Source organism: Caloenas nicobarica, chromosome 4, assembly GCF_036013445.1.
Source record: "Caloenas nicobarica isolate bCalNic1 chromosome 4, bCalNic1.hap1, whole genome shotgun sequence".
Taxonomy (NCBI): Eukaryota; Metazoa; Chordata; class Aves; order Columbiformes; family Columbidae; genus Caloenas; species Caloenas nicobarica.
In genome coordinates, this window is record NC_088248.1 from 6,574,697 (window position 1) to 6,589,985 (window position 15,289).

At 39.2% G+C, this 15,289-nt stretch overlaps 1 protein-coding gene across 1 annotated transcript in view; it reads right to left on the minus strand.

Moving 5' to 3' along the window:
* Nucleotides 1-8,564: 8,564 nt before the first annotated feature.
* Nucleotides 8,565-15,289, minus strand: part of PPA2 (inorganic pyrophosphatase 2) — a 34,569-nt gene continuing 27,844 nt past the window's right edge. Inside the window, exons 10-12 of the mRNA XM_065634195.1 lie at nt 14,256-14,325; nt 9,766-9,805; nt 8,565-8,747 (exon numbers count right to left, since the gene is read on the minus strand). Of these exons, the coding sequence (XP_065490267.1) occupies nt 8,719-8,747; nt 9,766-9,805; nt 14,256-14,325 (139 nt within the window). The 3' untranslated portion in view covers nt 8,565-8,718. The remainder of the gene's footprint in view (nt 8,748-9,765; nt 9,806-14,255; nt 14,326-15,289) is intronic.

The following is a 15,289-nucleotide window of genomic DNA, read 5'->3' on the forward strand; positions in this document are numbered from 1 at the left end:
TCTGCAGAAATCAGTTGTGGCTGGATCATACTATAATGCTAACTCCCTGTCAGCCCTCTCCAAGATCATCAGGAATGGGCCTAACCAGAATTGACAACTTTGGAAGGGGAAACAGGAGAGGGGAAAAAAAAAAAAAAGGAAAAAAAAAAAGAACAAAATGGCCTCGTGTTTGCCAACAAACAAACCATAAAAGTGTGGTTGAACTTCTCCTTTCTGTGCTCCTCAGATGGTTCTCTTTTTCAGATGGAAAGGGGAACTGTAAAAAGAAAGACTTTTCTCATCCTCTTTCCAAACTGGCATGATGAACATCCAGAGTTTGAGGTTGTTTCTGGTTTTGTTTTGTTTGTTTAAGGATGAATACTTATTAAAATTCTGAGCTCCATAGTCAAATCATCCTACCAGTAGCTGGGACTCCGCTAGGGAACAACCTGTCTCATTAATGTTTAAAACAAAGCAGAGAGATTTTATTCCTGCATTGCAGCCCCAGTTCTGACACCATCTATGAACAGACCACTTCTCCTGGCTGCAAGAGAGCAGAAGAGACGTCCATCACTAACCGTTCAGACTTACCACTTCCTCAAACCCACTGACTTCTTTAGTCTGGTTATCCCTCCATTAACCATTTCTAGCAAAATGCCCTTGGTTCAGTGATACAATCAAAGCTTCCAACAAGTGCAGATCTGCCTCAGCCTGTCCTGAAAATTAAAGAGGAAAAAAAGCAAGAGATCGCTCAATTGATTATCACAGCTGGTTTTTGCTGATAATACTGTAATCCAGTTAATGAAGTTGCAATTGAGTTTAACTTGGCTCCACATCCTTTAATGTAAATATTCTGCTGCTGGCATTAAACATGTTAACATTTGAACATATGGTCCAAACACCACACTTTTACTGAAATCGGCTTGAATAAAAAAGCCAAATACACACACTCCTAAAACAGAATTTCTTATTAATGGAAAACTATTAACAAATATAGTTAATTATTGGGACTGTATGAATACTTCAACTTAAATGGCTACAGTCCCATCACAAGTACTTTCAGTCATGCTGCCTAAGGAATTGCCTCTACTGACAAGATTGGAAGTAAGCAGAAAGACGAGACCTCAGCAGGTCTGCATTAGATGCAGAAGTTCCCTCATGTAATAAAGGATTTTAACCTCCCATCCCTGGCACCAGCTGTGAGGTGACAGGTCTCTGTCAATGCTGTAAAAGTGTTTTGCAGTAACATAGTGTAGGTCAGTAATCTCCAAATGCCAGCTCAAAGGGTTTGTGAAAACAATCCAAGTGATGCCAGCTTAACCCCCAGAAGGCAGTAACTCATCACAGTTTGGTGGCGCATTAGAGAAATACATATTGGTTGGTGTCATTTGTGGAAGCTCTAGGATTCAGTTGGCCAAAGGACACAATAGACAGGTTTCAGTCCAGGGAAAAGTACTTCCTCAAGGTGAGTCATGCTTGGTTTACTTTTGCCTCCTTTGTGAATACAAGGCTGCCTTTTCTGGGCCTCAGCAACATGTGGTACATAGGCCATCAACACACTGAGATACAACACCATGGATCTAAGGTCCAAATATCCTACATTTTTACTATTTAGAGTATGCTAAATTTATCACTTAAACTTTGGTCCTGCTTCCGTGACTGCTTTGTGTTACAAACAGCCATTATCACTCCATCTAATATATAGCTGTTTGTCAAACAATAACACTGTGATATTGCAGTACAGAGGTTGAAGAGTCAGGATAAGCCTCTGTAGAGTTCACTCCCTTCACATATCAGCCACTGCCCCTGCGTAAGTAACCCACTAATGTTCACTGCTCCTCAAGTTCTCCCTATAGCAGAACAGGAATGGTATTTTATTCTTGTCCCATCTCTATCTGTCTTTTCTGTTTAGATTGTCAGCTCTTTGAGGTGCTACATGTATTTCAGCATACCTACTACAATGCTCCTGATCATGATTCCAAGTTCTGATAGATGAAGAAAATGGTTATGGCTGCAAAATCAGTTTTGTTTTTTAATTATTTGTATTTTGGAAAATAGCATCTTTAAAATCAGAAAAAATAGCTTCCTAGTTGTAACGAGTATTTCATTTTTATGGATACTCTGTATCATTCAATGGGTCAGAAGACTTCAGTGTAACACTGTTTCAAAATCAAGAATTTTAAAATAGGCATTTTTAAATAGGAAAATTTACAATTGGAACATTCAGAATGTAAAACCTGATTATTACAAAAGAGAACCGGAAATGAGTCAGACACCTCTATTCACTATGCAACTAACCATCATAAAGAAACAATTTTTGCTGCACTTACTTTAATAAACCTTTATTTAGAAAGGGATCAGACTTTACAAGGAAAAAAGATCCCGAAGTTTTAGGAGGTGATGTGCATTAACAGCTACAGTTTCCTTGGTCCCTTCCTGGTAAAGGGCACTTCCCTCATTTTTTCTCCCTTCTCTGAAAAAATAACTTTTGGTTTTTTTATGTGAGATCACCAGATCATGCATTCAGTGAAAAATATCACATGCTGTGCAACTTGCATACATTACACTTTCAGGCAGACCATAAGCATACTGGTATGATTCAGATGAGCTATACTACATATATAATCAAGAGCTTGCACGTCATAGAAACATCATTATGGTATTTTCAAGAATCGTGTCACTTCTTCCAAGAAGCGTGAATTGAAAAGAGACATCTAAAGCTAATTTGCATTTTAGGTGGAGGTCCCACAAACCATTCCAGCTCAAGACAGCTCAGTTCCAGCTAAGTAATCAAGAGAGCTACTTTTACAAAGCAGACTGTCATAATCAGGCAGCAACACCTGTACAAGGTTTGTGGATAACAAAGATGATGTAATGACACTTAGGTCCACAGAAACACGAATCTCAAATCTCATATTTGGACAGAAGATGCCATTTCCCTTTCCCTCATTCTCCTCTTGTTCTCCCAGTCAGCTGCATGACAAGCTACAACTTTTCATATATACTTCACAATGACCCTTGCTCAGCTGCCCTGCTCTTACCCTGACTCCTTTTCTCTTGCAGGATTTCCTTTCTACGCTCACACAGCTATAGGAACCTTGACAGGATTCCAAAACTCTTCATGTGAACACTCAGAAGCTTTCTGCTGCCAACCTATAGGGTCAGAGTGACATCTGTTAGTAATAAGGCTTCCTTGATGTTTAAGTTTTTAAAGCAACTAACGTTCACAGCATTACTGCAACATAAACAGATACTGTCCCTATTTACAGACAAACACAAAAAGAGATTTATATGGTTTGTCCAGGTCAGAAAACTGCCCAAGTAAAGGCCTAGGAATTCCTAAACTATTGATTCCCCAATTGTCACATCCAAGGAATAAATAATCTAATTAAAGAAAGGCAATAATGAGGCAAGAAGTAAATTTCAGTGAAAAGCTGTCAGGGGAATTTTGTCCTCACCTGACTGCCCTTTCCCTCTCTTCCCAGACCTCTAGGGAAAGCCGGCTGCCAAACGCAACTCGGCTAGACGTGATTTTTTTATCACATAGTAGGTCTTCTGAATAGCAGGAACTAGCAGGCTATTTTCACTTTGACTCTTAAATCAGCTTTGTTCCCAGGCCTTCTACGATTTAGAGTTGAAACGCTCAGAACTCTCAAGTGGTCACGAGTTACACTTTGAAATTGTCTTTTCTGCACTCCCAAAACACCACGCACAGGCCATTAGGGCACTTAAAGATCTGCTTAAGAATGGAGTCTAGTCTCCTGTACAACTCACAAGGACGAAGATGCCAGTTTACACCTTGCACTTTCACCACCATTGATGCTCTTTTCACTCTTAAGATAATTGCGCCATCAGACAACCCTCGGGCAGATTGGTCTGCATCTTAAGTCCTTCAGAAAGCCTGGCAGTATAGCCCACCTTCTCACTGTACATAAAGCTGAATGTATCCTACGTTTTGCTAAACACTGAAGGAGTTCCCTTCTCAATGTTGCAGAAGTGTCAGGTCTCTGTTTGGTAGAAATCAGATCACTCACAGAAGAAATCTTTCTACCCATTTTACAGGTTGCATAAAGATTATGTGGTCTGTCCAAGCCCACAAGGTACATTATGGAAAAGCAGAATTTGAAGTTAATTTTTTTGTATTCCAACCCAGGGCTTTTGACACCAGCTAGATGTTTACTCTTCAGCATATTTAAAATGTGAAATAGAAGATGCTTTAGAAAAAACCCTGTAGGTGGTATCATAGTAGCAGACAGCAGTCAGATACACTGATAAAACAGTTTCATAATGCTCCAATATCCCTGTCCTAATATAAGCACCAATAAATGAGCATAAAGCTAATAATGGCTATGAAGCCCAGCTATTTCAGTGACTACATCTACTCTCTTCATCCCACAAGAAAAGCTTAGAGGACCATCCAGTGATCCACTAGTACAGAACACTGCACACAAACCAAAATCTTCAGGTCTGAAATAAACCCCTTAATTTCCAGGCAAGCATTAATGCATATACAGAAGCAAATCACAAGGAGTACAACCAAACACATGCATTTTGCATGTGTGCTGTAATATCCACGTAATGCAAGTATTACTCTTCCAAAGGTAATAAACAAAAAAGTTAGTATTAAACTTTGTGACATCTGTGAAGAATCTAAAAACTTTGAGGATGTTCCAAGGGAAAAAGCTAATGGGCAGCAGTGTTCTGGCACAGAAGACATAATCTTCATGCCCAGAATAGTGCAATTCTTTTTAGCTTCTGCATTTTACAAAGGGAAACCCTTTTTTGACCCCAGTAGACCAACCCATCAACAAAAATCTTACATCTGACTTAGCATACTGAATCACTGGTAAGGCTGTTTCAATTGTAACTCCTGCGGCAAGCTTGACCTTTTTCGGTCTACCCTCTAGACCCCATCTGTAGATTGAGCAGCAGAGCACCGTTTACACCCAGCATCCTCTGCACAGAACAGGGAGCTGCAAGAGATCAAAGGCTGCGTCTGGATCAGTCAGTCAAGGTTTGCCGAGCACCCAGGTCGTGGCTGCGCAACCCAAACAATACCCAGAAAGTCAACTCTGCAATAAATACAATTGCTGTTTTACATTGTTTTCCCCCACTCAGGAGACCAAAGATTAAAAAGTATTACATGACTTCCAGGCGCTCAGGGATGCAATCCCAACTTCTGTATGGTAGGTACATCATCTTCTTCCTTGGCAAATGCATCCTATTGACCTCTTCAGTCACGTGAAATCAGCATTGTTAAATATTGCTGCAGTATTTAGGCAAAATTGTTTTAAAGCATTTCAGTCACTCCTATTTAATATTCTATTCATTAATTTGCCTGAACCTCCTAGATCTGACTTCCATTCTTTCTGTTCTCTTCCAGCTAACTTTTTCACCTCTGCTTCTGTACATCCCAGATCTCTTGTCCTCAGGGGGTAGAACCCAGGTTATCAAACCTGGTAAGAAACTACCTTAAACTTTACAGCAATGGCAGAAAACAAACAAACAAACATACAAACAAAACCGCAACAACCCACAAACTAACAAAAAAACCCACCCAAACCATTTTGAACCCAATGACTTCATACTGGTTTTGCCTTTTAACTGGACTAAAATGGAACTACAACCCATTAAAAAGACTCAATCCCAGTAAAAGCAAAGAGAAGCATGAAATCACACTTGGGTCACTTTAGGACCGCTTCACGCCACAGCTCTCAAGTGTTAAAATAAGCGGCAACCACAGGCAAGTTATGGTGAGGCACTCTCCTTGCATAACATCTATGAACAGTTCTCCCGAACACACTTCAGAACTACTTTCTATTCTTTTGGGGGTTTTCAGAGACTGTCTGTTGTTACTAACAGCATGAAATAACATCCTGACAGTGACAATAGCATACTATTTTCACGATCCTTTTATTTTCACACTTTGAAGAATAATGAACATTATTTCTACCTAAGTAAAATTCAAACCCCATTTTTAACCGGGGGGACAACAGTATGGACTCTATGTCAGTAATATGTACTATTTTGAGCAGCAGCTAATGATTTACATATGTAAAAAGAACCTTCACCATCACAATAGTGGGGGGGCGGGGAGAAGCAACCTCTCCTTTCTCTCCAAAACAGACAAAAAGAGGAAATCAAGATCCAATGTTAAAAGTTATCCTTGAAAGATATATATTGAACACAGACAATACGGTTCACATGATTTATTTCCTATGGAAAATTAGAAAAACCCAAAAAACAAAAAACAACTTATTTCCCTTCAAGAATTCTTTCTAGGAGGTATTAGTATCAGCTAAGAAAAAGTTCTTTTCATAGAACTATCGAGAAGTGGACACTGCTACACTAAGCTTCCCACTACAATGAAATCGTTTTTAAACACAATATAGGCATATAAATGCAGCCAAACAGAAGACCTAGCCTGCAAAAAAAGTCAAAATAAAATTAAAAATGTGTTTATTGCACAGACTGTTTTTTCCTGAGGAGGCCTATAAAATATATTCTAGTTTCTCGTCCCATCCGCCTAATCCTCTTATTAGCAGACATTCTCTCCACAGGTATTTCATTACACTACACGTCAGTAGCATTCAGTACATTTTAGTAGCAAGGCTACACATAACATTACATCTTTTTATCCCACTTGGGAAAAACCTCTAGAAAATGTACATAAACACCTGTTGAAAGTAGTCCGAAGAAGGTCAGCTGTTTATATACTCTACATGTAAGAAATATTTTACCATTTTCAAATTATGCAAGTATTGGGCATTTTCTGATCACTTCAACTTTCAGCTTTCCCAAGTATTATTTGTTATTTTCCAGCACAAGGTCTAATCTGATCTAGAAATGTATTTATCTTTCTGAATTCCTAACCACATGCTATCACCACAGTTATAAATGAAAAAACACTACTAAAATGATTTGAAGTAAAAATGAAGTAACTTCTGATCTATTCTTGATAGTTCAGCACGGGTATGTTTGTAGCCAATACTTTTTTTTTTTCATATGGGTGCAACTTACCATTTTATGTCCCGCCCCCCCCCCAAAAAAAGGACAGCAGTGACAACTATATAAGGAAGATAATATGATTTTATACAGTGGCTTTCATCCATTGCCCAGCTGTCCCCAAGCACTTTACAGAACAGTAAGCGTCCTAGATATACCACCATACAGGCGAATCCAGCAGCTGTTCTGCACTGTGCAAGAGCTCACCTCTAACCAGAGTAATCTCATACTCAGAGGCTGCACATGAACCCAAGACACTAAGCTATTATATCTCTAGCTATAATGCTACATACACCTAGAATTCTAAAGTGTGGAAAATCAGTACTGTAAACGTAGGTTGGATTTAACGCATCCCTCGACCAAAAAAAAAAAAAAAAAAAAAAAATCTGAGGTTTACGTTGCATTTTTCATACCACACCTAAACCCTGTGTATAAAACAATGCAAAACTCTATGCAGATGAGAGAACTCCATCTACTTGTAAACGCTGAGGCCCAAACTGAGATGTCCCAAATGACTGGTGTTTATACACTGGGCAATATCCTAGAGGAAAGTCTCTAAATCAGGAAAATTATCTCCTAAAATCAAAGAAACTTTCCGAAAGGTAAAAGCTTTCTTACTAACGACTTACTCTTGTAAGGAAAAGTTAGTCCTCTATGGCAAGCCACAGCCCAGCTTTTTCAGTTCTTTATCTTCCATTTCCATCATGTGCCAGCAATATTAACCTTTTGTTTCAGTCATCATACAAAACAGACAATGCTCACCTTTGGTGTCAGTAACAAGCTGGATAAAGCTGTCTGTCTATATTATCATTTCCTCTATTCTTACTCAACAGCTGGCTTTTTTGGTTTTGTTTTTAATGAACGCTGTGGGTACAGACAGGTCAGATAAAATCCTGCAGTAGAAAAAGTGGCAAATATTTTTACCGTGAAAGCACAGAGCTCCATTCTATACATTTTATTCATCTTGTCTCACTGAATGAGGAACTATCAAAAGCCTTCAGGCACACACAATTCTAAAAATGGAAGCTTTCCATAAGGAAAGTCCTGCCTGTGTGATGGATCACACAAGTTACCACAACAGGATGTGGTGCAGAGTGCACACGTGCATCCTTACTTCAATTGTTATGGCATTAGCCCTTCCCAGTTGAATTACTCTTTGGAGTGAAGTTGTACTTTTTTTTTTAAAGCAAGTATGCTCCGCTCATAACTACGAAGCACGCAAAGACAACTGGGCACAAAAGTGAATACAACTCAGGAAGCAGTGCACAGTCACATATTAAAGAACATGGTAAACTACTCAGCCTATTGTAAAAAAGGTTATTGTCCACCTGAAAAGGATTACAGTCACAGTGGCCAGACAAGCCCTAAAATACAAATTAACAGAGTCTTTTATGCACCTGATGGCTGGATTACTCCAAAATCCGGAGAATAAGGTTGAAGATACCTTATCTCCCATCTCATTTGATACTACGCTTCATGAGTAGCTAAGAGCAATTCTGGAGTTCTGAGATTCAGAAACAAACAAGCAAGCGAGTCCTCTTCCCTCCGCTCCACCCTGCATAAAGAAAGACATGGAAACATTCATTTTATAATGTCAGTGTTTATTTACATGAGGGAAGGTTTACACAAGTTGAAAAGTTGTTTCAACAGGAACCCAACAATTACAGTTCTTGCCTGTCTTCAAAAAGGGATGACTTTAAGATTTGATGATGCAGCTTCAGAACACTTTGACGATCACTTGGGAAAAAAGTACCAGGAATCAACTAAAACAAAAAAAATATACATCAAGAATGACATAAGTTCTCTACAACTAACCAGACACAAACACTTGAAAAAGAAACATTCTGCCCTTTCAGCTGTTTCCTCTCCCACAATAATACTTCTGGGTGAGCTCTATCCCCAGCCTATATAAAGCACAGCCTCAAAATAATATCTGTTCACTTAAACAGTTTGGCTGAAACAATCCTGCAACAAGTTACAACAGTGACGTGACCACCCCTGGAAAATATCAAAGATCAGGCAGATTATGTTCAGCTGTCTGTCAGAGGTCTGAGATGTAATACTTCAGTAAATAAATGCTATTTATTGGCATGCTATATAAAGGCAAATGGAATGCAACTTGCTTTCCCATGACACAGACTACGCAGATGTTACTTTGCAAATAATCTGGAACTCGACTCACGATTAAGTTTTTCTTAGTGTTTCTATAACTCCCTCCATCAAAAAAGTACATATGTCTTCTCTACAGTTGTAGCCAGCAGAAAACAAAAATGAAAACGTAGGATGCATTCTTATTTCTTGACAAAAACCACGTTCTGTTAACATGAAAAACAGTCTCAACAGTGAAAGAGAATTTTGTCTTTAGAACTTACACTTGAAAATTAAGTACGGGTATGTCACTTTTCAGAAAAGGGCCTGTTTGTTTGATTAGTTAGCTACTGTGAAGAATGACAAAAACTAAGGCAAAGCAACCTTTCTCCTTTAAAAAGGATAAATGTCACGCATTTGGCTTCCATGATTGGTGAAAGAAAAGTTTAGTCTTCTCATCTTTTTATGTGGACTACACTTCCATTCACACTCAAAAGTAATCTCCCCCCACAAACCATCCGTGATTTTCTGCCCATGTTCTATTTAACAGGAGACGGGCTTTACAGTCTGATAGAATATAACTATTTTCATTCTCACATGCACAAACCCACCTTTTTCTAATGCAGCTGTTTTTATGCCAATTTTTAAAACAAAGGATTAAAGAAATCACATGGTGTTTAGGGAAAAACTTACCTTCTGGGGAAACAGAATCTCCATGCACGGGCACTGGTGCCTAAAAAACCAAAACAGAACAACATCAACAAAAAAAACCCCCACATATCAACTTTTAAAGCTTCAGACATTAACACCCAAACTTAAAGCTATTACATTTAACTGCTGAAGTCAAGAGATATTACTAAAAACAGAACTTCTGTTGCCCCACAGGAAAATGCTCTACCTTACAGACTTTCCTTTTCATTTTTCCTGCCTCCACCCCCTGTAACTACTACACAAATTTCATGGTTGCTCATAAATGACAAAACAAGCACATTAATAATGAGTGACAGATTAACGTCTGTAGGAAATTTTCCTACTGTATTGTCTTTGAGGATAACAGGATTTGCTGTTTACATACTAAAGAGTAAAAATGCCTTTCCCTTTACACTACTACACGTTTCAGTATAAAGGTATGCATGTGAATATATATATAAACACACACAATTTACATTGCATATATGCAAACATCATTTAAATAAATGTCTAATTAAACTCTTTTACAATCACATTTTGACAGAGCAGGATTCGATTCTGTGGAAAGTGACAAATAGTTTTAAAATCTGGGTCTGTTAGTCCAGGTCCATTTCAAAGATGGATACACCACTATTCAATGACAGTATTACACAGCAAGCCTTGTGCTATTACTTAAAAGACAAAATTAAAGCCAGTTTTAACAGCAGCAGGAAGCAACCTGTCTCATGGCGAGGATGCTAGTTACTTGCACAGCAACAATCCTCCACCACACTTCTGTCAGCTCCTCATAAACAGACAAGTTTTCCAGCTGACATAACTGATGGAAAAGTAGCTGAGAGCACCTCAAGCATGGGGAATCCCTCCACGCTCGCCTGCCCACACAAATCAAGTGCAAAAAACCATGTGGATGTTGGCCTCTGCCATGACACTAGCCCACCCCAACTACGCCTACCCAAGCAGAAAACCCCAGGAGTAACCACTCAGGTGAACCATGCAAAAAAGAACCGTCAAAGGCACATTTTGCAGCTGTTTGAAGCTCCAGGAGAACAAAGCCACGCAGTGGCCACCCATGTCTTCCATACCAACAGGTGGAAGTTCCTGCACGTGAAGACATTGCTGAAGCCTTTGCGGTACCGTGCAAGCAGACAAGCTGACCCAGCAGACACACGGCCAGCTCAGCGCAGCGCTGGTGTGAAAATCCCTCACAAGCCCGCCTGCCTCCGAGCGGGTAAAGGGCTCCAGCCACCGAAGAGCAGGTCACAGAGTCTGAGGGAAGGGAAAGAGAGTTCTTTTTCCCACTTCACCCAGGATAATCACCTGCACAGGAGTTATGCGACTGGTCTGAAAGGATGTGCCAACAGAACAATCGTAATCTGGGTCTTAAAATCATAGAATAGTTTGGGTTGGAAAGGACCTTCAGAGACAACTTTCCTCTGTAAGACATTGTTCTGCATTTTATCAAAAAAGAACTCATCTAGCAAAGCTTTCCTAGTTCACTTTTCAGTATTATAAGTGAACTATGATGTGATAAGTCTGAGAAACGCTGCTCTAGTAACTACATATAGATTGTCCTGGAGATTTTCCAACTTGCAAAGTCCTCAGCAGCTTCTTCACAGAGCAAGTAATTCTCAAGACTGATGTTAAAGGTTTGGCTGTCCTGGGCAGTCTAACAGATGGCAACACTTAAAAGCCTGAAATAAACTGTCCATCTCAGCAGTAAGACATTTAGCTACAAAGCTCTATCCCCCTTGGGTTTAGTTTTCAACATATACTAACGCTGGACCTGAGAAAGAGATGAAACAATTTTCAGAGGCTAGAGAACACCAGAAATTTTCACCACCTGGTGTTAAAACTCAGCTGGGTTTGTAGTTGGAGGGGGCTGGAGTAATTTTGGCTGGTTCAAATGTTCAGTGTGTTCTCCCATAGATAGAGATTGACTGGACATGGCAACTTCACCAGCTATAGAATCATTCCTGGTTTGCCACCAATACAGATGACGGTACACATGCCCAGTGTGTAAAACCCAACTCAGTGGAGTGGAAACTCCCCAGAGATGAGTCATTCTAGTCCCACATCTGTAAAATAATGACAAGACAATAACAGCACAATAAATCCTACTGAAATCAACAGGATTATCTTGGGAACTACCCAATCAAAATCTATATGAAATTCTGATTAGTGCACAATTTGGTAAGCATTTGGTAAGAATTTGTTTGCTTTCCTTTTGGTTCATAGTTATATTTCTCTCATCATAAAAATGGGTTCATAATAATACTGACTGTTGCATTTTGGTTTTTTGAGAACTCAATATACCTGATTAATTACTGCTGACTCAAAAGTTCGATAATTGGAGCCTGACCCAGGAAACAGAATTGTAGGGAACCAGCTCTCATTGTATAAGCAGCTCAGAAATTTTGCAGTAGCTGAAATATGTTTCTCACTGTATTTGCAAACCAAATCTCCACCTCAGCTTTCATTCTTCTTTTTTTATTCAGAAGTTAATAGATGGACGTAAATGAGAAGAAAATGTATCTGCTTTTAGTTTAAAAAAACCCACCAAACAACACAAACAAAAACCTCAAACCCAGACAGTGGCAGCTTTCATTTAAAATTACCACAGCCATTAAAATTCTGCAGCCAACACTCACGTACTTTCACTTCAGCTTGAAAGAGATGAATGCCTGACAACCAAAGTGGGTGGCGTAGTGTACCAGACAAAAAGATACCTGCTTAAAATGTGCAAGTCAGTCTCCCTGCTTATATTTAGAATTTGACTGTCCACCAATCGTATGTGAAGAGCATTTTACCTTTTTTTCATTATTGTAGACTGGAAATTGTATGAACAGTATTTAAAAGAGTATTGCATCTTTTCCCTGTCTGAAAAGTACCAAGAAACAGTAGCCTACAAGTCACAAGATACTTAGACTGAACTGAAACAGTAAGATAGAAAGGAGTCTGTGATAACAACTTCACAAAAACAGTACTAAAAGAAAATAAAGTGAGGCACAAAAAAGCCAGGAAGTGACAATTTTTGATAGAAATGCACACACAATAAGAAAGACTAAGTTTGATACAAGGTACCTACTTTATGAATTGGTTTTACTAACCACGCCCCCAAAAAAGAGGAAAATTTTAGATCTGTTATCAAGAGAGAAAATAGATACAGATACTGCTGATTTAAACAGGTAATTATTTACATGCTTCAAACAGCACAGAACACAGAAGGAAATATTCATTTGCAGGTTTGTCAGCCTGTAAATATGTTTGAACTTGAAATTTTAGTTGCATTTAAACACTCATTAAAAGTTATTGTAAATTTGAAAGTATAGAGGAGGTAAATATTTACTTGTAGCTGTGACTGACATGTCTAAAAACATACTTGAATTCCAAAACAAGTTTTTCTTTCATTTAAAACATACAGTCCCATTAATGAACATTTCCAAGTGCAACCATAAAGGTATTTATTTAAAGAACTGCTGAAAGCAAGAGACCTGAACAGGAAAAACAGTTAGGTTTGACACTACTTTACGATTTAAACCAAATTTTCTTTGCAACTGACAGTCTTATTTGCTTGTGACAAAATACCACCCAGGACGGCACATTCTTATTAGGAAGTGCTGTTGGAATATTAACTGCACAGACAGCCGATGGCATCTCCTTTGACACCCGGACTTGCATAATTACTGTGACTACCAGCACAAAACACTGGCTGCCCAGGCAGCCAGCCACATGTGCAAAGTACCTGCCACGTTCATGTGGTCATGCGCACAGGCTCAATCATGTCATATATGTATTTTTTTTAAGTGATACTTAGGGGTGCTTTTCGCAATTCCTAGTAACTTTGCTTAATTTCCAGCATCCAAACTAGCATATTTTAAAATGGAAGAAATTCTCCTTCACTAGCATTTGCACATGAAAGCTTTAGACCTGCAGGACATTCTTCTCGCCTGAACAGGAAACCTGCATGTTTTGATTTTATGTTAATTATCAGAATATGACAGGCATTCTTTAAGAAACATTCAAAAAAGCGTCCCCCTCTCTTACAGCAATGCATTTAATTATGCAAGTAGACAAACAAAGGATCCCTTTAGTGATTAGGGACTACAGTCAGCTAAGTCAATGAGTTCTAACACTGGGTGGTAACTCATGGCAACAGGGGAGACAGAAGGCTAGACACAAACAGCAGTTCATCTTGCCATTCAAGATCAGAAGAAACAGCACTGCAGCGGGAGGAAAAAACCAAAAATAAAAAAACCACCCCACCAGAACAGTAATGAACCTGCCAGAAAGCACAACTGGGCCACTGCAATAAAAGGTTATTATTATAATGCTTACATTTCCCCGTAAACTTTGTGCTCTTCTTTCTACTTTATGCCTTAAATTTTTGTTTAAGGACCGTTTCAGTTTAGCTACTTTGAGTTTTGGAGCTCCGAATCTTCCTATTAATCACTTTTTAAAAAAAGAGGCAGAAAATAAGTAAATATTATCCTTACCTTCTGCACAATTGATCGGGCATCCTCCTCACTGCAACAAAATGGGCTGCCACTCACCAAAACATTTGTGCTAAAAAATAAAATTAAAAACATGTTTTATGAATCAGGGCAAAAGAGACACACGTAATTAAGCATCTACGGAAAAAATATCTTCGCACATAGAGCTCAGAAATGTGTATCTGCAAGAAACGAAGTCAGAAAAAGAACTAACCAGTAATGCTGGAAGGGAACGGGGGTGTGGAGGGGTGTTGTTTGTTTCTTTTGATGGTGTTTTTAGGCTACATGTTCTATATCAATGCAAGCAGTGCTCACACTCCGTGCTTCTGGCAGCTAACTTGGATACAGTTCAGCAGACCACAGCTAAGAAACTAAATCCCCCCCGCAAAAGTCAGACAAACTGGCCCTTCCTGAGGGAGCTGAAGAACACCCAGATGGCCAGCACGGGTGGGGTGAATATCCCCCTGTCCCTTGTGCCTTGAAGGATGGTCTGATTGTGTGGCAGGTCACCCCTGGTTTGCAGTAACCTGCCTGCAGTATCTAGTAAGGAGGAGGAAAAAACAGGTCGAAATTCTGCTCCTACATCAAGCAGCAGATACCTGTACTGTTTCCAGAGAGCACTCTAAACTCTGAAACCAAATACTTTGCAGAAATGTTCCCTATGAATGTATGTCCTTTCACACCAAAAGTGAGTTTCGTCATGAGTTTAAGGTCCTACACAGTACCCAGTGAAAAGCTCAATTCCTCAAGGCAAGACTGCAATTTTAGTTATTTTTTAAATTTTGTCAATATGAAGTTCAAAGTGCCTCTGATATGACCAAGAACAACATTTGAATATTATCCTACAGTATTCTTGCCATGCTAAAGTAGAACTATCAATCTGTACAACTGCTAAGTTGCTCAGTCTCTCAAGAGAGAGAAAGTCACATTTTGCCAATAAAGTAGAAGATGACAGTGACTATCTGAGCACAGCTTCCCCCACAGCCTTTACCCTCTGGTATAGCTAATGGCAATCTACAGCCCTTGGAGAGCATCAG